This window comes from Bubalus bubalis, chromosome 5 (assembly GCF_019923935.1).
Source record: "Bubalus bubalis isolate 160015118507 breed Murrah chromosome 5, NDDB_SH_1, whole genome shotgun sequence".
Taxonomy (NCBI): domain Eukaryota; kingdom Metazoa; phylum Chordata; class Mammalia; order Artiodactyla; family Bovidae; genus Bubalus; species Bubalus bubalis.
This window is the reverse complement of record NC_059161.1, coordinates 129,307,323-129,332,708: the sequence shown is the minus strand read 5'-3', so window position 1 is coordinate 129,332,708 and position 25,386 is coordinate 129,307,323. Positions and strand designations below refer to the sequence as shown.

The 25,386-nt window shown below is 59.5% G+C and overlaps 1 protein-coding gene across 4 annotated transcripts in view; it reads left to right on the top strand.

The window, feature by feature from the left end:
• The window catches only part of SHANK2 (SH3 and multiple ankyrin repeat domains 2), a 558,458-nt gene that overhangs the window by 252,868 nt on the left and 280,204 nt on the right, over positions 1 to 25,386 (top strand). For 3 of the 4 annotated variants that reach the window (XM_044943817.2, XM_044943819.2, XM_044943818.2), the window contains exons 13-14: positions 12,879 to 13,194; positions 24,387 to 24,556. In XM_044943817.2, the coding sequence (XP_044799752.2) occupies positions 12,879 to 13,194; positions 24,387 to 24,556 (486 nt within the window). Of the gene's footprint in view, positions 1 to 8,430; positions 8,977 to 12,878; positions 13,195 to 24,386; positions 24,557 to 25,386 lie in introns of those variants that run through there. The other variant, XM_044943820.2, reaches the window with a different exon arrangement.

The following is a 25,386-nucleotide window of genomic DNA, read 5'->3' as shown; positions in this document are numbered from 1 at the left end:
GTCCCCCTGACAGAAAGTGAGTTCCTCTGGGGTGAAGATTCAGCAGTTGGAGGTCACGATCAGGGCTGCATGAGGAGCTGGAAATAGAGGGGAGCGTCCCCAGATCTGCATGTAAATCCCCCTAAATCCTTGACTGACTTCTGAACTGTTTGTCCAAAATGAGAGTCCAGGGATCCCAGTGGAACACAGTAGCTTAAAACTCAAAGAGCCAAGGAGAGACAACAGGAAGCTGAGCTCTGTCTTATTAAAGGAGTTTGGCAAACACTTGAGATTTTCTGCCAGAACCCCAGAAGGGCCCTGGAAGTCAGGACCTCCCACAAGGACCAAGCCAACAGAGAGTCCATCTACAAAAGCATAAAGGCCGTGCCTTCACAGAACAGAGTGTTCTGATAATTTTACTCCCTGCTAGAGAAACTCCACACTCTTCAGAGGAAGATAACAGAACCCATAGTCTCTACAACCTGTCAAACGCAATGGCTGATACAGATTCAAAAATAACTAGGCAGGCAAAGAAGCAGGAAAACAAGACGTGTAACTAAAGGAAACCACGATTAACAGATGACCCAGATATGTGTGGACAGACAAGGACCTGAAATGTTAGTAACTGGAACATGTATTTTTAAGCTCCCGTTTTGTGCCAGGTCTTACGTCTCGTGTAAAGCCTCTGCCCTGCCCCGTGCCTTCTGTGGGGAGGAAGTCTTCGTGGTGGGAAGAGTTCCAGAAACAGGTGTTTCCTGTAGTGAAGCAAACGCAGCGAAGGCCGAGGTGATAAGTCCGGGGAGTAAGGGAGGAAAGTGTGCCCTTTTGTTCGTTCATTCACTGAATGCAGGTATGAAGCACAGATGTCTTGTGAGAAGCTGAGCTGTGTTCTGGCGATGGTGTAAAGAAACAGACAGACTCAGGGGACCTCCTTGGTGGTCCAGTGGTTGAGAATCCACCTTCCAAGGCAGGGTGCCTGGATCGATCCCTGATCGGGGAACTAAGATCCCACGTGCCGTGAGGCAACTAAGCTCACACATATGCTGCAACTAGAGAAACTGTGCGTGCCAGGCTAAGACCCAGTGCCGCCAGAAATTAAAAGGTAAAAGAAAGAATTTAAAAAAAAAAAAAAAGACAGACTCAGTCCCTGTGGATAAAATACACCAGTATATACAAACTCACAAGTGGTGTGACTTCAGATGTTGATAAATGCAGTGAAGGAGTAGTAACAAGCGGCTAAGAAGAGAGAGTAAGAGGGTTGTCCTTCTAGAAAGGACAGTCAAGAAACACTTCTGTGATGAGACGACCTGGAGAGTGATGCTGAAGAGCTGGAGTTGGAAGAACCAGGGCAGGAGGGGAGGGTAAAGGAGTCCAGGTAGAGGCCACAGCAGAGGCGATGCCCAGAGCTGTGTACGGGGCACCAACAGGGCTGGGAGCACCCCATGGAGAGGGGGCAGTGTGGAGGAGCCGGGGCAGTGGAGGTGATGGCGTGGAGACCCCCGGGGGCCTGCAGGGGAGAGGGACGTGGTCGGCCACAGGTGGTGTCTTTGAAGGTCAGGCAGCTCTCACAAACCACTGCAGACGGTGCCTCAAACAACATCCGTTTGCCCCTCACTGAAGTCCTGGAGGCTGGATGTCCAAGATCAAGGCGCTGGCCAGTTCAGTTCCTGGCGAGGGATCTCTTCCTGGCTTGTGGATGGTTCCTTCTCGCTTTGTCCTCTCATGGCCGAGAGAGAGAGGTCGCCTATGCCTCTGGTTATAAGGGCACTAATCCCATCACCAGTGTGGCTCAGACAGTACAGAATCCGCCTGCAACGAGGAGCCACGGGTTCCATCCCTGGCTTGGGAAGATTCCCCGGACAAGGAAATGGCAACCCACTCCAGTATTCTTGCCTGGAGAAGTCCCTGGGCAAAGGAGCCTGGAGGAACACAACTGAGCGGCTAACTCACAGCACAATCCCATCACGGGGCCCCACCCTCATGACCTCATCACGTCACCTCCCAAAGGCCCCACCTCCCAATGCCGTCACCCTGGGGACCGGGCTTCAGCGTGTAAATTCAGGGAACGCAACATTCCGTCTCTAGCCCATGGTCATCCTGGTTACCCCCCAGCCAGCTCCAGGGCTGCCTTTCACCAAATCCCTCTGTATGGTTAGCTCTCCAGCGTGTCCGGAGACGTGGGCACCCCGTGGCCTCAGAGGTTCTCTCTTTGTGGTCCCGGCACCTCCAGTCTGGTCCTGACTGTCTAGGCGCCCAGAAGACTTCCGGAAGAGGTGTCCGTGCCCGGCCTTGGGGACTTCGGATGGTTCCGTTGAGCAGTGGGCTGGGCACCGCTGACTTGTCTCAGCACCCTGAGCCCAGGTCTTCCTGTGGGGAGTCCAGGCGTCCACACCACAGGACTCTCAGAGGGGCCACCCAGGGTTGCCCTGGTGTTCTGTATGAAGCTGCTGCCCTGCCTGATGCCCCACATGGCCGGGTAAGAGCATTGGCCCAGCATGCAGTATCTCTCCAGGACTTGAAGCTACATGGAGGGAGGAGACGGGGGGCAGAGTTTGGAGTCTGGGGTCCTTCCGGAATGCACCTGGGGGACCCTCATCCTCCCTGTGGTCAGCCCCAGTTCAGCCCTCCAAAGCCCTTCTCCCTGTGCCCGCTCTGACCTGGTCCTGGCAGTAGAGCCCTGTGTCAGGGCTGGTGCGTAGCCGCGGAGTCCCCGAGCTCCGCCACCATTGGCCCCGAGCCTGGCGGCCCTGGAGGGAGACCCCCACCCTAGGGTGAGACCCCCCCACCCTGGGGGAGCGGTTCTGCAGCCCCCTCATCGGTGCCCCTGCCCCCAACCCAGGGGCCTCGGCGGATCCTCCAGGAGCAGTGCCTCCCTCCCTCTGCAGTCCCAGCTGCTGGAACGTTCCACCTCTCTCAGACACCTCCATGCTGGCTCAGAGATAACCCCCGCACTATTGCCGAGACGCCTTTTTATATCTCCTGTTATTTATAAACGTATGATTCATTGAACAATGATTGTGAGATGGAGAAATGTTGCCTACTAATATTTAAATCGCAGTTATCTAAAGTGACGCGGGAAGGAAGCGAGGTCTGCTATTTTGGCTCAGGTGGGGAGTGGGCAGGAAGAATCCAGGTCTGGCCCCGCAGACCCCCCCCTCCCCGGGGACCCGCTGCCTCCCTGCTCCCTTGAGCTGGGCGAGGAGCTTGCACACATCGGCGGTCTCCTGCCCAGCAGGTGGTTGTCACTTCTGTTAGACAAGGCGGAGGGTGGGGCTGGTGGGCCACTGAGACCCTCCGGAGTTTCTTCTCTTTTCAGTTCCCCACGGGCCTCCTGTCTGACAAGAGGCTACAGCCGCCTCCGCGAGTTTGCTTCGAGGCAGAAATAGACTCAGGGCCTCTCCTGCTTACCCAGCCGGCTCTCCCTTCTGCACCCCGCTACCAGGAAGAGGAGGTGGGCCCTGACTGAGTCCCCAGGCCACTCGGAAAGAGAAGGGAAACGGCCCCCATCTCGGGGACTTCAGGATCCTTGGTGACATTCACGCCCCAGCCCCACTGGCTCGTCCGCCGGGGTCTCATTGAAAACGTCGCTCTGGCTGTGGATGCGGAGAGGGATGGTCCTGAAGGACTTCTGTGGCTCCCGGGGGGCCGGGGCGCCGGGGCTGGGAGCTCCACGGCCAGCCCGGTGTCCGGCCACACACGGCGGCTCTGCGGAGCCCGTGCTGCCCTGAGCTGGGTCTGTGCCCTCCGGCCCATCCCGTGTGCTCCTTCGGTCAGAGCCCCTGCCGTGTATCTGGTCACCTGGGGCTCTGGCAGCCCTGGAAGCCCCGGGATGACTCCAGCTGCCCACACCCCCAGGCAGGCAGGACACGGCAGGGACGCTGAGGACCTGGGCCTGCCCGATGCCCAGCGCACCTGCCCGTCGGTTGAGGCGGGCCTCATCCGGTGCCTGGCTGGGCCTCCTTGTGGCAGGCAGGACCAGGGTAGACGTGCAGGTGGGTGGAGGCCGGATGGGGCACAGCAGGGAGGTGACCACAGCCCAGGAGACCACCTGGGAGGCTTGGAAAAGGGCCTGGGAACACTCCAAACAAGGTGGAAACCGGACGGGCCGCCTCCCTCTCCTCTGGTTCCTCACTCACATCCAGAGCCTTGGGAGCACCTCTGCCCCCCTCATTTGCAGAGTGATGGGGAGCTGGACACTGGGCCTGCTTGATGTACCATGGAACCGAGAAGTGCCCCCAGGGAGGACTGCTGGCCTGGCAACCCTGGGCAGCGGGGGGTGGGGAGGTCTCTCCAGGGACTGGATCCTTCAGGGAGACTTCCTGGAGGAGGTGGCACCCAAAGAGACCGTGTAAATGCATTCTAAGGGACCTGGGAGGGCTTATCACAGACACGGAGCCGGGGTGGGGGCCAGGAAGACTGACTTGCTGTTTACTCACAGAATTTTTTTTTTTTAATTAAAAGTGTTTATTTAGCCATTGTTGGCAGCCTTCAAACCCAGGCACTTACAGATGTTACTATTACTGATTTGCTCCTCGCCTCCTATGTGGCAGCAGCATGTACATCCCCATCGATGGAAGAGGAAACCGGCAGAGAGCCGTGCTGCCTCTCCCGGGGTCACAGAGCTGGGAGGTGCAGGCGCTGGGACTCGACCCCAGAAGGCTGACCACCCTGCTCTGTGCTCTAGACACGACTCGTGCGATCCCACAGCCGACACTGGGGATGTGCTGGGCTGTTCCCACCTTACAGGTGGGGCATCCGCGGGCTGGGGTGTCAGGCCAGCCCAGGGCCGCCGAGCAGTAAGACACAGAGCCGGCCCCTGAGTCGGATGCTGGCCATGACCCCGTGTCTGGCACTCGGCTACTGGCCGGCACGGGGAAGGAGGTGGGCTGACCGTCCCCGCGGAGTGGCCCTGCAGACTCTCACCAGGCGTGTTTATAACACCTGGCGTGTCTTCCCTGCCAGGACTTCATAGCGTCTTGAAATGTTCTGATGTGCGAAGAGCCTTTTTTATACGAGAAATGAAATTATTTTCAGCCTGTTGTCAGGCAGTTGTCAAAAGACGAGGCAAATGAAGGGCTCAGACAGTGAGGGCTTGGAAGGCGGGTCTGAGCGACGGGGGCCAGTCAGTGGGGTGCAGGGGCTGAAACCGTGGAGGTCCTTGGGGGAGTGGGAGCAGATGAAGGCGCTCATGCAGAGTTTATTGTTGGTTTATTACCGCCTGCCGAGGGCTTGGCACTGTACTTGGGCTGGTTGGGGCCGAGCTGATGGCTAACGGGCCAGGCCAGGCGGCTGACAGTTTGGGGTTCATTCTGGGGTGACCTTCTTCATTCCTGGAAGCTGTCTGATTTGGGGAGACTCCATCTAATCCTTCCTCCTGCTTTTTGTCCTTCGAACAGCCCCCCATCTCAAAAGATGCTCAGTCATCCTTTGGGGTGGGTGGGCGGGTGAGCAAGTGCACAGAGTCACCCCATGCCATCCCCGACCCCACCCACCACCACTGGCCACCCACCTCACCCCAGCCCAGCTCAGAACCAGAATCTTGGCGCTCCCTTCTCCCCCTCGTTTGGAATAAAGTCCAGTTGAAACCAAACCTCAGCAGCGTGGCCAGCACAGCCTCTAGCAGTCACTGTGGTTGCTCCACGAAGGACCCCGGCAACAGAACAAGGGTCTAGGAGTTGGTGGGAGGAAAGCTCAGCCATCTGTGTGTGTCTGAGCTCTGACACCCCCAAACCTACTTTACTTCTTGGGATGAAGTCTGTGCTCTGAACGCCTCAGCCTTCCCTTCCAATCAGTGTGTGGCAGGTGTGGAAATGGTGTCGGTGTGACAGGAAAGGAGACTGGTGTGCGTGGGCGCAAAGCCAGTGCATGGGTAGTGAGCTCCCCATTGCTGGAAGTGTTCAAGGAGAGCATGCCTGCCGGGTGGGGGGAGAGCTTTACATGGACAGGGTGGGTGGGGTCAGGAATGGACCGCCTCCCTCCTGGCAGGACTTCTGGTCCGGGGCCGGGCACACAGTAGGTCTGCACGTGAACCTAAGCTCTCGCTGCTGATCTCAGTGGCTCGTTTGCTGGGATTCCTGAACCTCGGGATTCCTGAATGTCAAGATTCCTTAATGTCGGGATTCCTGAACGTGGTGATTCGGAAGGCTGTCTGCTTGTCAGAGGGATGGGGTGGGAATCTTCGGGCCGAGGAGTGCTTCCCGGGGCCCCTCACATCCCATTATGTCCAAAGGCTGCTGTTACACGCCCACCCCGGCCCTCCTGCAGCCTGGGAGGGAGCCGGGGTCTCCTTCTGACTCACTGCCTCGTCCCCTGGGCCTGCACAGCCCGGGTCCACGCGTGCCCTGGGACGTGGAACCTGGAGGCGGGCGATCGGGAGCCCCCTCTGCCCCTGGCCGGCTGACCTCTTTCCTGGTTCTGGAATTTGCCTCAGACTCGTCTCAGCTCCTGGGCAGGCAGCTGGGGCACTGTCATTTCCAGAGGGCTCCCATTGTTTAGTGGCTTAGTCGTGTCCGACTCTTTGAGACCCTGTGGACTGCAGCCTGCCAGGCTCCTCTGTCCACAGGGTTCTCCAGGCGAGAATACTGGAGTGGGTAGCCATGCCCTCCTCCAGGGCATCTTTCTGACCCAGGGATTGGACCCGTAGCTCCTGCTTGGCAGGTAGATTCTGTGCCAATGAGCCACCAGGGAAGCCAGGATTTGTCTCAGAACAGCCCGCCCTTGGGCCAGGAGCCTGGGGCCTGTCATTTCCAGACTCTGCTCCTACTGCAGGCAAAGACACCGGGAGGAACCGTCCCTCTGAACGCAGGGCCGGGGGGGCGGGCTGGGAGTGTCCCCACCTGGGCCATGGGTGGATGCTCTTTGGGCATCTCCAGCTCTGCTCCCAGCTCGGAGTTGAGGGGTCCTCCTCCCTTGGAAAAGACGGGGGATGTTCACGGGGGCACCGGTGAAGTCACTTCCTCCCGACTCGCTCCTCCCCAAGTCCACACAGGGAGCCGGCGATGGCGGGGGCACTTCCGGCCTTGGGCTCGGTCACTGCCCGCCAGCCGTGGACCACACGCGCTCCCTGTGGACAGCAGAGGCCAAGAGTGTCGCGGGGACTTGGCGCGGGAGGAGGCCCGCGCTCTGGGGTGGCATCGGCTTGAGCCTCGCAGAGCTTCCCACCCGCTCCCTGGAGGGTTTCCTGGGGCCCACGTGTCAGGGCCCCCACCTCTGGGGGGGATCTCCCCCAGGTCTCTGTCACTGGGGCATCCTGTCCCAGCTGGGGCAGACAGCCAGCACACCCCCGATAAACTGGACACCCCCACCTTGAAGATCCCTGACGGTTCCTACACCAGGGGGGCACAGTGGCAGGCTCCCCACGCAGGAGCGGTTGTACCCTTGTTGGTTTCTGCATCTGAGAGAGATGCTTCTGGAAGCTTTGCATCCTGGCACCCACGTCCAAGGACAGCCTGCTCCTGCTGTCACCTGCTCTGTCCCCCAGGGATGCGAGCGGCGCGGGGCAGGTTGTGAGGTCTTCGTGGGTGAAACGCACCAGTGGCTGAGTGTCCGCTAGGGCGAGTCTCAGACGTGGCCTGGGCTCCGGCGTGGCGGGCGAGGGTCACCCAGGGCGGAGTTTGAAGGCAGCTCTAAGCCCTGCGATGGGGCATCGTGGGAGTGAAACGACGCTCAAGGGCTCAGCTGGTAATGGGCACCCGGTCCGCGCTCTCGCCACCCTGGACAGACGTCCTGCCAGCCCTGGGCGTCCCGTGGAGAGCGGCTCCCAGAGCTTGTGCCTCTGCCGCTTTTGTTGACACAAAACGAGCCGACCATATGGAATTCAGCTTACAGGCTCCCGGTGCTTTGCCTGGTCTCGTCCCATCTTCCTCTCTCTCTCTCTATTTTTTTTTTTCCCTTCAAATTTCAGAAGCAGCTCTCTTAGCAACCGAAAAAACGCACACTTAATTACAGCCCCAGCAGCAAAGGCGGCAGAGCCTGCTCCCTGGGATGCTCCGTTAAGCTTTCGGAAAGACCTTTCTCCTCGTGTAGAAATAACCCCGTGCCACCTGCCGTGGGGCTCCCCGCCACGGCCCCTCCCTCTGTGTTTGCCGCTCGGGCAGAACTTTTTCCCTGCCGCCTCTCCATGTGTCTCCCGGACTCCCGTAAGCAACGTGCAGCCTGGCTCGGAGCGGGCTTTTTGTCAGCTGCCTGGAATTAGGGCGAGCTTTGGCTGGGCTGCAATCTTAATTGCTTCATCTCTCTTTTGTTTCCAAAAAAAAAAAAAAAATTAGGAAGGGGGATGGAAATCCTGTTTTCTCCAGGGTCATTACCTCCATGGGGGGGAGCCAGAGAAGTAATGGGTCCTTGTGTCTGATTCTTGCCAACGGAAATCTGGGTCACGTTCAGAGATTCCAGAAGACTGGCACTGGCCGCCCAGTTAACGCGGGTCTGGCTCGTAGCTTATCTGGAACCGGGACGTTTTCTCTCCAGGACTGACTCCCCCACGTCTGCTGGCGGACAAGCGGCGGCAGCGGCGGAGAAACTTGGCTTTTTCTTTCGAATGAAAATGAGCAAAGCACAGGTGCCGTGCTCTGTCGCCCGGGGCGGGTCTGAGCCCTTGCATGGTCGGGGCTAGGGGCTCACCGATGCCTCCCGCCTGCGAGCCTCCTCCCCGGCGCACTGATCACAAAAGCAGGGGAGCGCGGCTCACATGACGGGCGCGGGGAGCGGCAGTGGGCTCTGAGAGCAGCCTCAGTCTACGCACGCTTGGTTCCCAGCTGACAGACAGAGTATGGGGTGGGCTCCGTCACCAGCACGCTGGGTCTGGCCTGCCCAGCTATGCTCGGAGGCAGGCAGTGGCCAGACGCCTGCCGCCGCTCTCCAGGTCCAAACTGCTCCGGCGCCCAGGGGCTGGGCCGCCCTTCCCTTCCTCCCAGTCGAGAAGGTTATATAATGAGCGGACCGCTGCCAAAGTCGGAGGGAAAATGAAGTCTTTGTTAAATGCTTTCACCAAGAAGGAAGGTAAGCGAAGAGCCAGCCTAGGGCGCGGAGTGCATGGGAACAAGCAGCTTCTGACCCAGGCGGCGGGGGGTGGGGAAGCCGGGGACTCCGGGTCCTCCTAAAATTGCCGTTCATTCATTCCTGCCGTGTTAAGGGAATAATTACTTCTGGTGGGCGATCGGGCTTTGTTGTAGTTGGTCTGGACTGTTAACCCACTTGAAGGTGTCGGTTTCATTTTTTTCCCCCCGAGTCTCCAGCCCCTTGCAGAAATGTAGCCTGTGCATCCTTAGTACATGCAGAGCCTAACTGTTAAGGAACTAAGTCCTGTGGAAAATAGGAAGTTTGGCTCTAACCTGTCCGCTGCCTGGAGGCTGCCGAGCACTCAGGCAGGAGCAAGAGCCCCAGGACGCCACTGGCTGCCCTGGCCAGGTGGGCGCTTTCAGAACCGCCACTCGGAGTCCCTTGGCCGTCCCTGGGTTGCGGTTTCAGGGAGCGGGTGGGAAATGCACTGTGGCAGACTTTGAAAGTGCATCTGGTTTTCTGCATGCCTTGTGTAATTTGTATTGTGGAAAAGAAACGTATAAATACATGCATGGAAGGCTAAGCTAAGAAAATATCCACCCACTTAGAGTTTGCAGATTGCCTGGAAGAAGGAAACAGTTGGGTGGAATATTAATCATTTTCAGACAGGAAAAGAGTTATTTCTAACCCTTTGCACATTAAAAAAAAATAAAACAGCAACAACATTTCCACGGCGGGTTCCGGTTAGTTGGTTAAGACAGGGAGCTCTCATTTTATGAAACCGGGAGGTTTATGAAGATGTGAGGTTAGAGGAATTAAGGAGACACTTTCCAGCCCAAGCTAAAAAATAAACATGGAAGAATTTCCAATTACACCACACAGGAGATGAACTTAATGTGAATCTTGGTAATTCAGTGAGATAACGTTCATTAGAATGTTCACTGAAACGTCACCTATGAGAGTCCAGCTGAGTAGCTCACTGGCTCCTTGGGGCAGAACGTATTTGCAGAAGTCCCAGCTCTTTTATCCTTTAATCTTCCGAGGGCAGCCGCCCCCACCCCAACCCCGCCGTGAATTGCTGCCACTCTCTGAAAGACCTCTTCCGCCTGGTTCTCAGGAGCGTACAGAAAAGACAGCCTTTGTCTGAGCACATCTGCTTCCACGATGAGCCCAGATTCACCTTCTGGGACTTTGATCTTGGTAACATGTGCTCAGCATGGGGGTTTCAGTTGGGGGCATGGTGTTCTGTTCACGCTGTTCCCTTCTCCCCTAGACTGTTCTTCCCCTTCGGAGTCTGTCTTAGCTATTGGCAGGGCTCCCCCCAAATTCCATCACTTTCCATCAAGGGCGTTTGTAGCCGCTTATAACCATCAGAAAAATAGAACTGACTCTAAGGTCAGGGAAGCTGGGAGCCTCAGCATGAGTTCACATCATGGAGTGCAAGTGTTTCCTGGTCTGGGGGAGTCCCCTCCGAGCTGAGGTGACCCCTCCCCTCCATCCGCACGAGCTCTGACTTGTCCTCGGGTGGGCACAGGAAGGATGAGGCAGGAAGTCAAGGGGGCTCTGTTGCGAGCATCTGTTCAAGAGGCTGACTTCCTCTCGGTGCCGTGGTCCTGCAGTTGACGATCTCGGCAGGAAGAGCATCTCTCCCTGAGATGCTGGATCCACCGTGCTAGTGAGGTCTCCTGTCCCCCCGCCCCCTGCTGGGCGGGGCTCAGGTCACCCTCACTCCTTCCGGAAGTCTTCGGGCTGCCGTCTGATGCTGACAGGGGCAGTGACACGGGGGTGGTTTCCCCGGTGACCGGCAAAGACAAACGCGGGACTTTTCCCCAAAATAGACTTTCCCCCCAAAACACTGGACTGATTCCCCAGGGGCCGAGCCCTGGACAGGACAGCCTCTCGGGCCCCGGAGGTGGGAGTCCATGGAGCACACCTTTCCTGCTCCCTGTCTCCCTCCCAGCTGGGCTGGCGCTGAAGAGCTGCTTTGCTTTGAAGAATTTGGAGTAGATGCGAGTGATGGTGCGCCTTGCCCTGACAGAGAGGCTTCAGAGGAAGCAGGTTGGCATCACTGCTGGAAAGAGCGTGACCTCCCCGTGGGTCACTTCCAAGTTCTCACCAGCCATACCAGCCAAGATGTGAATTCCAAGCGTGCGTCCTCGGGAAGCCTCGTGCCATTTCCCTGCGGCTTCCCCAGGCTGGCTGCGTGTGTCTGCTTTCCCAGGATGGTCCTGCCTCCCAGGGAGGCTGCGAAGGGTGCACTGGGTCGCAGCTGTCTCGGCGGAGCTCTGCCAGCACCACCTCTGTCCCCACAAGCCCAGCCCTCCAGCAGGAGGTTGCCCAGGTTCTGGGTGGGGTGCAGCTGTCCTTGGTTTCCATAACGGACTTCACCACCTCTGACCTCGGGCAGCCGGGGCGGTGGACCGTGTGGGACTCAGTCCTGAACTCGCCTTTCTCCTCTGAGACGCTGGTGTTCCCACGTCCGTCAGCCCTCCAGGAGGGCGCGTGTCTTCCTGTTGCTCTGCAGTCCAGTTTGTGGAGGGCAAGCTCGAGGAGGCTCGTGTTATTTGCTGCCTGGCGTGGCTGCCGTGCTGCTTCCCTGCAGCCCGGAGGCTTGCGTTTCTTTATATGCCTCTTCTTGCAAAGGACGGGCTTCCCTGGTGTCTAGGCGGCAAAGAATCTGCCTACAGTGCAGGAGATGTAGGAGACATGGGTTCCATCCCTGGGTCAGGAAGATCCCCTGGAGGGGGGCATGGCAACCCCCTCCAGGACTCTTGCCTGGAAAATCCCATGGACAGAGGAGCCCCGTGGGCTACAGTCCATTGGGTGCCAGAGAGTCAGACACGTCTGAAGCGACTGAGTGTACACACTTGGAAAGGACACTCTGTTTCTGGCTCCAGCCCTCAGAGAAACCTGGGGTGCCGACCACGTGGGTTCCAGCCCTCGTGGTACCCGAGGACCGTGTCCTCGTTCTGAGCCCCTGGCTGGGCCGACGTCCCAGAGCGAGGGGCTTGCCTCCAGTCTAGAACGTCATGAGGAGCGTGGTGAGGTGTGTCCCCCGCCTCCTGTTTGATGCTTTGCTGCCGGTCCCGGTTTGAGGGGTGGAGAAAGGAGCACACTGGGTTCAGGCAGACGGATTCCCACCAGGAGAGCCAGGGGGCCACGTGCGTTTGCCCTGCCTGTAACAGCCCCACAGACGGGGCGGCTCAAACATTCGCTGTCTCCAGTCCTAGAGGCTGGAATCCCAGACCCGGGTGTGGGTGGGGCTGGTCCTCCTGGGACCCCCCTCCTGGGCGTGCAGACAGCCGTCCCCTCCCCGTGTCCTCTCAGGGTTGGCCCTCTGTGTGTTCGTGTCCTGACCTCCTCTTCTTACAAGGACCCCAGTCCTGTGGGATTAGGGCCCCCCAGAGACCCCATTTTACCTTAATCACCTCTTAAAAGACCCAATCTCCAAAGACAGCCACATTCTGAGGTGCTCGGGGTCAGGCCTCCAACGTAGGAATCTGGGGGGACACGATCCAACCCCCAGTGCAGGTCGCGGCGAGGAGGAGGAGGAACTCCATGGCTGCCTCCGTGTCTGCCTGTCCTTGCTGTGAGCCAGGGCAGCCAGTCGTCCACGGTCTCCGGGCCGCTGGAGGCGTGGGCGCGCGGATGGAAGTGGGACCCAAGCCTCTTCCATCTCAAGTGTTGGCTTGAGCCTCCGTGCAAGAGGGGTGCTCCCTGCCTCCACCCGTGTCTGCTTCTGTGTCAGGGCGAGCTCTGCACACGCGGGGGCCCTTGGGGGCTCAGCACAGAGCTCGCAGCGTCCGTGTCCTGGGCAGCTGGTGGGGGGAGGGGGGCAGGCACCTCTCCTGGATGACGGTGCCACACGTGCTCACCCGCGTTTCCCGTTCTCTCTGACCCAGTGCCCTTCCGAGAGGCCCCGGCGTACTCCAACCGCAGGCGGCGGCCCCCCAGCACGCTGGCCGCCCCGCGGCTCCTACTGCGCTCCAACAGCGACAACAACCTCAACGCCGGTGCGCCCGACTGGGCTGTCCGCGCGGCCACCTCCCACCTCAGCCTCTCGCCCCAGCTGCTGCAGCAGACGCCCGGCAAGGCCGACGGGGCCGCCAAGACCCTCGGGAGCTACACCCCCGGGCCCCGCAGCCGGTCGCCCTCACTCAACAGGCTGGGCGGAGCCGGCGAGGATGCCAAGAGGCCCCAGCAGCCCTGGCACGTCGGGTAAGGAGCGGCCTGGGCGGTGGGGGGCGCGGGAGGCGTGGGGATCCAGGAGGACCGGGGAGGGGGCACCTCTGTGCACGCGGCCCTGGATTCTGGACCTCGGGGTGCCACCAGAGATTGAGCAGGACCCCTGCTTGATTCCAACCCGGACACTAAGAACACTTGAAAGCCAGAGCCGGCGACTGTACCGGGCAGGGTGGGCGCCCCACTGGGCTCCTGGGGCGGCTTGGGCTGCGGCGGGTGCCTGGGGCTGTTTGCTTTCCTTGTGCGTCGGCTTCAGGGTCTTAAAAATGAAGTTTGGTCAGAGAAGGAGCTAAGGGCGCCGGCCGGCTCTGGGCTGAGAGCTCCTCCTGGGGCCACGTGGGGGTTTTTGTTTGAAATAGAGTTGATTTACAGCATTGTGTGAATTTCTGCTGTCCCACAGAGTAACTCAGTTATATACACTCTCTCTGTACGTCCTTTTCCACCGGCGTTTATCCCAGGAGATTGGGTGCAGGTCCCTGCAGGCCTCGTTGTTCATCCGTTCTGTACGCCGCAGTCTGCTCTGCGAGCCCCAGCTTCCCCTCCATCCCCCCCGCCCCTGGCAACCACGAGTCTGTCTGTGTCTGTGAACTGGTGCCATATTTTAGATTCCACATGTAAGTGATATCATACGACTTTTGTCTCGTCTGACCGACTCCATCTACGGTGATCATCTTTAGGTCCATCTGTGTTGCTGCAGTGCAGACCTCGGTTCAATTCCTGGGTTGGGAAGATCCCCTGGAGAAGGGATAGGCTACCCACTCCAGTATTCTTGGGCTTCCCTTTGTGGCTCAGCTGGTAAAGAATCCACCTGCAATGTGGGAGACCTGGGTTTGATCCCTGGGTTGGGAAGATCCCCTGGAGAAGGGAAAGGCCACCCACTCCAGTATTCTGGCCTGAAGAATTCCATAGACTATACAGGTGCCAAGAGTCGGACACGACTGAGCAACTTAAAAAAAAAAAACTGTTGCTGCAGACGGCGTCATTTCGTCCTTTTTATGACCGAGTAACGTGTCGTTGTATGTGTGCACCGCATCCTCCTATCTGTCCCTCTGTCGCGGACAATTGGGTTTCTCCACGGACCAGGCTTTATCGTGCGTGGTCCTGAGCCTGAGCGAGCACTCACATTCGTGACCACTCGCATTCGTGGCCACAAGGAGCCCTGGCGGAGCTGAGGGTGTGACGAGCCCCGGCCTGGGCAGTGACAGCCCTGCCTGGTCCTGTTCTGTCTGCCTATGAGGCCGGGGTAGGGACGGGGCGTGCGTCTCAGCAGACGCTGAAGCAGCTGGGGCTGGCAACCCCATTCTTGTCCCCTTTCTAGATGGGGAGATAAGGCCAGCAAAGGCCAGACCCAGCGTGAGCCCCCAGGCATCTCTCTGGGGCGCTCTGGACTCTCCCCGCTCTGTCTCCCGTGCCGGCAGGAGGCTGCAGTCCCCAGAGCTCCAGCTCCCAAGGCACACCCGTCCTCTCCTCGCGTGGCCTCCGGTGTTTGTGTGTCCAGGCTGAGCCTTCCTGGCAGTGGACTCCTGGCCGGGGCCTCAGTGCTAGTCAGAGCAAGCAAGCAGCGGTGTCTCTGATCCGTCACCCCTGCCCCGTGATGTCGCGTGGACCCACACGCTGCTCCACGCGCCTCGGCTCACCCCGTCGTCCTCCAGGGAAGACCCTGCGTCCCCATTTCCCAGATGAGAGCACTGAGGCCGGGTCCTGGAGCCGGCGCAGGTCGTGGGAGTTTGTCCTTCTTGAGCTCTGCCCTCACCCTCGGTGGTCCCGGGAAAGCCGGCGCACTGTGTGTTGGGCCTGGCTCAGTGTGTCTGCTGAGAGGCGAGTGCCCCCTTTGGTCCAGCTGTCTGCCCGGTGACCGGGTTCCCCGTCCCGCTGCACACCATTGAGTTGGGCAGGCCTGGTAGGCTGCCGTCTATGGGGTCGCACAGAGTCGGACACAACTGAAGCGACTTAGCAGCAGCAGCAGCCTGCCTGCAGTGCCTCTAGCCAGCCGGGGTCCTTCCTGATGCCACATCCCCAGCTCCGATCAGGGATGTTGGAGAGGGGGACCAGGAGTCTGGGTGGAGGGGTCAGTGTCCCAGGCAGTCCTGGGGGAAGCCTGATTGCTGTGACTGGGAGCAGCAGGCCAGCTGTCCAGTCTGTGGCTGTGTGGGTTCCGGGAGAGCCTGCCTGTGGGGACCCCAGTTTCCTGGCCCCTCGGCGGGGTCACAGCCTGCCCCCTCGGTGCCAGCACCCCCAGGCACACCTTGGCACTGGGACCCATGCACGCCTCCCCCTGCAGTCTCATTCTCAGACCCGGGAACCCTCCTGGCTCTGGTCTAGATTCTCGCTCCGAGTCACCCCAGGGAGAAGCGCCAGGTGCCGGGAGCCGCTTAAAGCTGAATTAAAGGGTTCCCCAGAGGCCTCAAATTCCACTTCACACAGTTAGCTGGAATTACGGCTGTAATTTTAAAGAGAGTGGGTCCCCTTCCTCCAGGACGAAATCTAATAAGATCCTGAAGGCAGGGTGGCCGAGGACTTGCAAAAGCTGCAAAGAAAACACTGCTGCGGAGAGAGGCGGCCTCACGTGCTGCAGCGCCAGTCTGGTTGTCCCTGGCGTCCCTGTGCGGGGTGTACGTGCGTGTGTCTGTGCATTTGTGCCTGCGTGCGTCAGCGTGTGCGCACTGGTGTGTGTGTGTTTGTGTCACTGTGTGCGTGTGTGTTTGGGTGCCTGCATTTTTGTGTTTGTGTTTAGATGCAGTGTGTTTGCGTGTGTGCATTTTCCTGTACTTTTTATGTCCAAGTATGTGCGTGTGTGTGTGTGAGGTGTGCGTGTATGCACACACTTACGTCTCTGGGTGTGCCTTGTGCATGCCTATGTGTGTTGGGTGTGATGGTGCACATGTTTGCATGGACTTCCGTGTCCGTGTGTGCGTTTGTGTCTGGGTGTGCATGCGTGTCTGTGTGTGTGCGTGTGTGACGGTCACGGCCCCAGCCTGTCCTGAGTGCCCCTGCAGGGCTTCCTGAGCACGCGCCCTGGACTCCTCCTGGGCCCCTTACTTACACCTGGTGCCTCGTCTTCGGCGACTGTGAAATGGGGACCATAACGCAGTGGCTCCCTGGCTGCTCCCAAGACCGAACACGTGACTGCACAGCAGTCCTCGCGTGTAACAAGCCCGCAGTCCACAGTGGCCTGGAGCCGCAGCTCAGCTCTGTGTCCTCCCGGGGGTGGGGTGCCTGGCCCGGCGCTTCCCGTCACCCCGGCTGTGGTTGCCCTGGGAGGGAGAGGCTGCCGGGATGCAGGGCTCTCAGCGCTGACGCTGCTGGCTACCCATCCCCGTCAAGGGGCTGTGGTCCCGGCCTAGCCATCCCCGCCATCCCTGCCGATTCCCGTCCTTCCCTCCCCAGCCGTCAGGGCCTGCCTGGCCCGTCCATCTGCTTAGGACCATTCGCTCATCCATGACAGCCACTGTGTCCTGCACCCAAGAGCCCCCTGTGCCAGTGGGAACCTGCCAGGAGCCCTGGCTCCTGGGGCCGCCAGAATGATGGCGGCATTTGAGCTGCATGCAAGCTGTCTGCTTCCACATCCGTGCTCAGATGTGAAAGTGGCCATGCATGCTGCCCCAGCGATGGAGGGCCTGTGCACGGGCACCATGGTGCAGCCCTGGGGGCTCGAGGGGGTGGCGGCTCAGAGCCCAGCACTTTCCCGGGACAGATGGAGCCTCTGGAGGGAGGACTCAGCTCCCAGCCTTGGGGTGGCCCAGGCAGCCCCAGAGTGCTTTCTGGCTCTCGCAGACCCTGGAGATGGGCTGGGGGCACTCCCCGGTTATGGTGGGGAGAGCCCCGGGCCCACATGGACCTCTCTGTCCCAAGGTCCTGCCTCAGTGGGTAGCTGCCAAACTGCTGGTCGTGTCCAGCTCTGTCTCCTTCCTGCTGTGTGACTTTAGGCTAGTTGCTTGTCCGCTCTGTGCCTTTGTCTTCTTGTATGTCTAGAGGGTCTAATGGGTTTGTGACGAGGGTGAAGCCACGTACCAAGATATGGCTCTCACTAAGTTATCCAGGAGTGCTGGCTACTTACTGTCATCGTCGCCAAGGACATCTTGAAACACCCTCAGCTGCTGCTGGGCGGGCACAGGAAGGTCGTCCTGGTGACGGCCATGGCTTGGGCTAAGAGGAAGTGGAGTCCTAGCATTCCAAGCACCTGGGGGTCCCCTCTGGCCGCCCCCCACCATGCCCTCTCCTTGCTCTCTCGCTGCCCACGGGAAGGCTGGCCACTCAGCACCCCTCAGGTACAGCCCTTGGTGCCCACTTGAGGCCCTGGAAGCCTCAGCCAGGTGGGTGACGGGGACCTCTGTGTGGCCAGAACCAGCTTCGGGCCCAACTTCAGGTGCAGACGGCCTCCCCCAACATCCCCTCACCCATCCCTGGGCCCCTGTGGCTCTGACTGAGCCTCCCGGGCTGGGTCGGCCTCCCCCAGGAACCACCCTCGAGAGCCAGTGGACCCTAGTGCCAAGCAGAAGAGGGAGGAGCTGTCCAGAGCGGAGGGGAGCCCGTGTACCCGCTGCCCTGGCCGGCGTCCTGCCTCACCTGGAGGCTCTCCGTGCACCTGCCCGAGGCGCCCTCTAGCGGCGCCCACTGGCATGGCCGGTCCAGGTCCCTGAGGACCAGCCCGAGAAGGGGCTTTGCCGGGTGGCTCCATCATCACCCACCCCCTGAGCGTGGAAAGGAGTAGGACCCCTCCAAGCTGCCCTGTTCTCGGAGCAGCTCTTGATGCATTTTTGCAAAGCCCGGGCCCTGGTCCTGAGGGCCGCCCTGGCCTCACTGGCCCCAGGGAGCGTGCGGGCCACCCTCCCGTCAAAGGAGCCATTCCCAGGTAGGTTTGGCTCAGCAGAGAGGAAGCCCGCTGCGTGCAGGCAGGGAGGCTCGCTGGCTGGGTGTCCTGCCCACGGGGAGACAGCAGCCCCCGCTGGCCGCACAGGTGGGCAGAGCTGGCAAGGCTCCTGCCGCCACACGGACCCCGGCAGGGGCTCGGCCAAGTCCGCCTCTCGCCTTGCTCTGGTTTCCTTCCCTGAATCGGGCTGTGTGGGCCAAGCTGCAGTTCCCGGAGTTTTCAGGGTGGCAGGACCCTGCCCTGCCCTGCACACCCCTTCCAGGTGCTGTTCCCCCGCTGGGCAGGTTGAGGGGTGAAGGGCGCCCTGGGGTCCCTCTGGATCGCATCTCTGTTCACCTGCAGGCACCCTCGCCCTGCTCCTGGGGACACGGGGACCGGAGGGCAGAGCTGTGCGCCCCTAGGGCGCGGGGGCCTGGCTTCCTCGGTGAGAGCCAAGGGGTGCTCCCTCCCTCGGCCACGCGGACCCAGAAAGGGGGTGGGGGTGAGCCAAGCTGTCCCCTGCCCCCTCGCTGTGCTGCCTGACCCAGACTGCTAGGGGCACATCACCCGCACATCAGGAGTAGGGGGCCCACGAGGCGCTGGCCCCCTGGCGCGGAGGCGGGGCCAGGGAAGGGTCGCCCAGGGGAGCGGGTGCCTCCTGCCTGCTGGGGAGTCGGGTACGGGCGCACGCGGGCTGCCCTCGCCTGTCACTCGGCTCCCCCGCACGGCTGACACTCAGGGTTCGCTCTCACCTGGGGGCATTAACGCACAGGAAGGCTGGCCTCTGGGGCAGTGGTGGATGCCCTGAGACAAGTCAGCCCCAGAGCTGTCGTCAAAGACGGGGAGCCCCTAACAGAGTCCCTGGGAGTCAGAGCTCATGCAGGTCACCCCTCCTGGGGTGAGGGGGCTGCCCCCTAGGGTGGAGAAAGGGGCCAGCCAGGTTGGGGAGAGGCAGGGTGTCCCAGGTGGCCGGAGCAGACCGGGGGAAGCTTTCAGGGGAAAGATACCTTCCAGACTGTCCCCATCCCACGGGGCGCTTGTGCCCGCCCCCTGCTTCCTGGAGCCGGGGTGGTCTTGGAGGTGCAAGCAGGCAGCACCCCGGTGCCAGTGGCTGGGGGACCCCTGGGGGTGTCGGGCAGCGGTCCCCGCTTCTCTGGAGTCCGTGAAAGCCTCTGATGTGCACTCGTGCCCCAGGTCGCGGCGCCCTGGCCAGCAGGATGGGGCGTCCAGTCGTTGTCCATCCCCGCTGCACTCCTCAGGACCGCGTGGGGAGGCCGTGGAGCGCGGGGTATGGGCCCCAGGGCCACCCCAGAAGCCCAGGAGGGGCCACAGTGCCCGGGGCCACATGTGGGCCAAGGGCTCTGGAGCTTCTATCGGCCTGAAGGTAGAGAGGGAGACGATGCTGATGGTACAAGGAGCAGTGTGGGGTCTGAGCTTTTACGCTTCAGACACACTGTCAGCAGGGCCAGGGCCTCGTGCTGGAAGCCGCCTTCTGCCAGAGCCTCCTGCAGGCAACCTTCAGCACCCTCTTGTCCACCCATCCTGTGTGAGCCTGGAACCTGGGAGACACCCCAATTTCTAGTTCATCCCAGCACAGAGCAGGGAGCCTGCAGGCAGCCTGGGCTGCGGTCAGCGAGCCAGGATGTGAGGTCAGGTCTGTATCTCTGTGCCTCGGCCATTATTTATGGAGCCTCTGTTTCTTTCACCTGTAAAATGGGGCTCCGCAAGGCTCAGATTAACCTGGCGTGGGAAGATGCTTCAGCATCCGTGTGGGACCACACATCACTGCTGGTACTTAGAACCATGGATGTACGCTGATCTTCAAGGACCAATTTCTTCCTGCTCTTAAGCAAAGGTTTTCCGGGCTTGAACCGATGCTCCCAGGCTAGAGCTGTCTTTGCTTTGACTTCTCTGCCCAGTGACACATACTCTGGAGCCGGCTGAAACCAGCTGGCTGACACGTGCATCTTGTCACCCACTTTTCAGCTAAAGCAGAGTGGTAATGGCATGAGTGTTCATACGACACCTGTGCAGAGCAGTTCCTGCTGACTCACTCTCGGCTCTCACCAGATCATCCTGTCTTCTCAGATGGGAAAACCAAGACTTCCAGAGGTTAACTGACTTGTTCAGAATCTGATAGTAAGTGATCAGCTGGGCTCTGGCAGGGTTCTTTAGAAATTTGGATGGAAGAGTGGATAGGTGGTGTTTGTACAAGTGGTAAGAAGGATGGAGGATGGTAAGTGAGTGGATGGATGGATGGTTGGATTCATGGTTGGTGGATGGGTGGATAGGTGAGTTGATGGATGATGAGATGGATAGCTGGATGGATGCGTGGATAGATGAATGGTTGAATGGATGCGTGGATAGATGAATGGTTGAATAGATGCGTGGATGATTGGATGCCTGATGGATGGTTGGATGCATGATGGATGGGGTGGGTGGATGGATAGATGCATGGTTGGATGCGTGATGGATGGGGTAGATGAATGGATGGATGGATAGGTGAGTTGATGGATGATGGATGGATGGATGGGTGAATGGATGATTGGATGCATGATGGATGGGGTGAGTGAATGAATGGATGGATAGGTGAGTTGATGGATGATGGATGGATGGGTGGTTGGATGCGTGATGGATGGGGTAGATGAATGGATGGATGGATAGGTGAGTTGATGGATGATGGATGGATGGTTAGATGCATGATGGATGGGGTGAGTGAATGAATGGATAGATGGATGGTTGGATACATGATGGATGGAGTGGGTGGATGGATGGATAGGTGAGTTGATGGGTGTTGGATGGATGGGTGGATGGATGATTGGATGCATGATGGATGGGGTGAGTGAAGAGTGAATGAATGGATAGATGGATGGTTGGATACATGAGGGATGGAGTGGGTGGATGGATGGATAGGTGAGTGGATGGATGATGGGTAGATGGATAGAGGGATGGTAGGATGCATGATGGATGGGGCGAGTGGATGGATGGATGAATGGGTGGATGGTTGGATGCGTGATGGATGGGGTGGGTGGATGGATGGATGGGTGAGTTGATGGATGATGGATGGATGGGTGGATGGATGGTTGGATGCATGATGGATGGAGTAGGTGGATTGATGAATGGGTGAGTTGATGGATGATGGGTGGATGGATAAAGGGATGGTTGGATGCGTGATGGATGGGGTGAGTGGATGGATGGATGAATGGGTGGATGGTTGGATGCATGATGGATGGGGTGGGTGGATGGATGGATGGATGGGTGAGTTGATGGATGATGGGTGGATGGATAGAGGGATGGTTGGATGCGTGATGGATGGGGTGGGTGGATGGATGGATGGATGGGTGAGTTGATGGATGATGAGTGGATGGATAGAGGGATGGTTGGATGCATGATGGATGGGATGGGTGGATGGATGGATGGATGGGTGAGTTGATGGATGATGGGTGGATGGATGGATGGATGGATGGACGGTCAGATGCAAAGGTGATAAGTGCTACTGAAGCCGCGGTGACAAAGCCGGTGGGGGCTGGGGCGGCGGGCTCCATCTGTGTTCCCTCACGGATCCTCCCAGGAGCCCCACGCAGCAGACCCCACTCGGCCGTCGCTCAGCGCCCATGGCAGCTGCATCAGGGGAGATCCAGGCCCTACTTTTGGAGGCTGGGGCGAGGAGGGCCTCTGCGCCTGGTGTGGGGTGTCCTCCGAGAGCCCCCACCCTCTGCTGACCCAAGCCTCTTCCAAACCCTTGGATCTATGTGGAGCGGCTCCAGGAGACACTTCCCGAGGAATCGAGTCCCCTTGGTTCCCAGAACTTGGTTACCATCCTTCCTGCTGGGAGCTGGAGAGGAGAGCCTGGTGATACTCAGCCCCTCATAGTGAAGGCGCTGTCCCCTGCCTCCTGCCTCCCGCCCCAGCCCCAAGTCAGGCTGAGCTGAGGCAGGTTGAATGGATGGATCCACATCCCACCAGGCAGGCAGGCAGGCCGTCCTCTCCAGAGGGAACTCAGAGTTCTGGCTTTTCCCGGGTTCTTTCCCACCGCAGGCAGGGGGCTTAGCTTGTCCTTCCTTCCCGTGAGTCAGCCGTCCTGCCAGCTGTCACCTCTGGGCCAGAGGTGGTCACACAACCTGGCCCTTGCAGGCCTCGCTGCTCTGGACTCCGGGGTGTTTGGGGTCAGTGACGTCCATGAGGAGGGAGCCTCCGACCCTCCGGGTGGATCTTCCCATCTGTATGTTGACCTGTACCTGGCAGAGGGCGAGGAAGTGAGGAGGTGCAGGGCAGCCGCCTGGTGCTGCCTGGTGTGAAGTTCACGGGCATCTCTTTCCAGGATGCTGTGACCTCTGTCTGTGGCTTCAGCTCGGTCAGAGAAGCCTGGAGTTGGGGGCAAGCAGAGGCAGGGGCATCCCTGGGGACAGAGGGCATGCAGACACGGGGCTGCAGCTTTTCACCACTCTGTTCTGAGCCCAGGTGAGCACCCGGGAAAGCTCACGCACCTGCCCTCTGCTCCCGTGGTTTGGAGAGAGCTCTGGGCTTTGGGGTCAGCCTGGCAGAGCTGGCGGTTAGTCCTCCTCCCAGATTATGGTGTCAAGCGAGCACGTCACATGTGTACTCATGGGCTCCGCCCGTGCCTACCTCTCAGTCATGACCTTGAGCGAAAACATAAGCGTAACAAAATACAGCACTGTCACGCTTCCGTGAATTCTTGCAAACAAAAAGCAACTTATGTTATTTATCAGGAATGCCAACGTGGGTAAAGCAAAGCCTGAAAGGAATCGGGGGGTTCACATTAAATCCCCAAAGTCAGTGGTCATGTCGTATTCTAGAAGCTTCCCTGCACGCCTGTTTCACACTTTGCAGAAAGCTCAAGGTTCCGTCTGGGGGCTCCCAGGCCACGGCATGTGTCGTCTGAATGGAGGAGCGTGGTTGGGGACCCCACCCTTCATGGTGATGAATTTGTGACACGGGTGGACCCCTCCCGAGACTCAGATGTGGCTCCCCGATGTGGGACTCTGCCCCCAGGGTTATTAATCCTCCTCCTCCCCATCACAGGTGGGGTGCCCTCTTGGGAGACGCCAGCCAGACGTGAACGCTTTTCCAGGAAGCTTTGTAGCATCCTCCGTAAATCCCTGCCCACATTCATCCACATGCGTGTAGCTCTTCTAAAGACCGCCCTCCCCCTGGAGGAGAGCTCAGTGTGACTCCTCAGGGTCACCCTGATGAGCGCATGCTCTCCTCCCCTCCCAGGAGTCAGCCCTGGTCACCCGTCACAAAGACGGGGATGTCATTACGGAAACCACTTTGCACGTTTCTCTGGGAGCTGTGCTTCTCTCTCGCTCACTCTCTGTCTCTCCCTCTCGTTCCACCACTGTGCCCAGTTAAGTTAGGCATCCACTCTCAGTGTCAGGCCTGGAAGTTACTCTGGAAACACACGCTTTTCGTGAAATACTCACATAAAACGCATTCAAGTCCCACTTGTGAAATGTCCCCGGGGCAGCCGGGCTGGGCCACCTGCCCCGCGATGGTGGAACCTTGTGCCAGCGGGTCCTGGGTGATGCCTCGCCTGGCGTGGTTGACACTTACCATGAGATGGGTCAGACGGCAGACACCCAGGGCCTGCCTCAGCTGCCGCTCCACTGGAGTCTGTATTGAAAAAAGCACGTAAAATTGACCACCGGAGCATTTTCAGGTGTGCGGTTCAGTGGCATTAAGTACACTCGCATTGTTGTGCACCCACCCTCTCCACCTGTTCTAGAACTTCTTTAAACCGAAACCCCGTCCCCACGGAAGGCTCACTTCCCAGCCTCTCCCCCGCCCCATCCTGTTTATGGATTTGACGGCATGGGGTGCCTGTCGTGGTGGAATCAGGCGTCATCTGTCCTTCTGTAACTGGCTTCCCTGAAGCAGCGGAATGTCCTCAGGTTCCATATGTTGTCGCCTGTGGCAGAATCTCCCTTTTTAAGTCTGAACAATATTCCACCGTATGGATGGACCACATTTTGGGCATCGGTTCATCCATCAGTGGACACTTGGGTCATGTTTTGAGAATCATGCTGCTGTGCATGTGAGTGTGCAGATATCTGCCTGAGACCCTGCTTTCACTCCTGGGGTACCTTCCCGGAGGTGGGATTGCTGGAATTACCTGTGTCCTTTAACTGCAAATGCGTCTTCACGTCTCCAGCCCCGTCTAGAGCCCCGGAGCTCCGCTGTGACTGCTCGGGGGTGGACGCTTGTCCTGAACGGACAGGCCGTGGGTCTGCCGCGTCCCTGCTGCATCTCAGGCCGTGACCCCCACCTCTCTCTCTCTGTCTCCCCTTCCCTGCCACAGCCCAGCTTTCCCGCCAGGAGCCAACAAGGACGTGCTGTCCGCCTTTGAGTACCCGGGGCCCAGACGGAAGCTGTACAGCGCGGTGCCTGGGAGGCTCTTCGTCGTCGTCAAGCCATACCAACCCCAGGTCGATGGCGAGATCCCCCTGCACCGTGGCGACAGAGTCAAAGGTCAGTGTCCACTCTGCTTCCGGGGCGGGGTCAGGCTGGGGTGCCTTGGCCTCAGCTGACCTCCAGGGTACTGCTTCTGCGGGGCCCCCTGTGGAGACACGGGGTCCTGGGAGGGCAGAATGGGGATTCGAGCGGTCCTTACAGTGTGACCTCAGCGACCTGATGTCCATCAGGAGGGTCGGCTCATGCCCATCTGGCATGGGAGTCCACTGCAGAGATGGAAGGGGAGGGGCAAGCGAGGCTTCGACGGGCAGCTCCTTTCCACTCCCAGGGCTTCAGGAGTGGGTGGTGTGGGGATCGGGCTGAGCACAGGACGGGTTCAAACACATCTTGGGGCTCCAGGAGGGGTGTCAGGAGACTGGTTCAGCCTGGGGGCCTGCGACATTCCATCGTGTGAGACGGAAGGATGCCCAAAGTAGAATCCTGGGAAATGGAGGTGAAAAGCCTCATGCGTGCCAAGTTAGACTCTGTTCCCAGGGTACTGGGGAGCCAGCGGTGGTTTTCCAGGCAGAGGAGGTGTGTGAGGCCCTTAGGGAGATGGGTGTAGTGCAGGCGCGTGCGGGAGGCTGGTGGAGGCGGTAGCGGAGCTCTGCTGTCCTGGAGGCCACAGGACGGAGGTGGGGGTGCAGGGGCGGGCCACGTGGGGGTGGCTGAGCTCACCACGGGAGCAGGAAAGGGCGCACCCACCCCACCCCGCTATGGAGGACAGGCTTCCAGAAGACGCGTGTCAGGCAGCAGCGTGTGTGCCTTGTGGGTTCAGTCGGTCAAGTTCAACCCATCTGGCCTTGACTAGGCGGTGTCCTGCTTCCTCCTCCCCCCGGTGCAGTAAC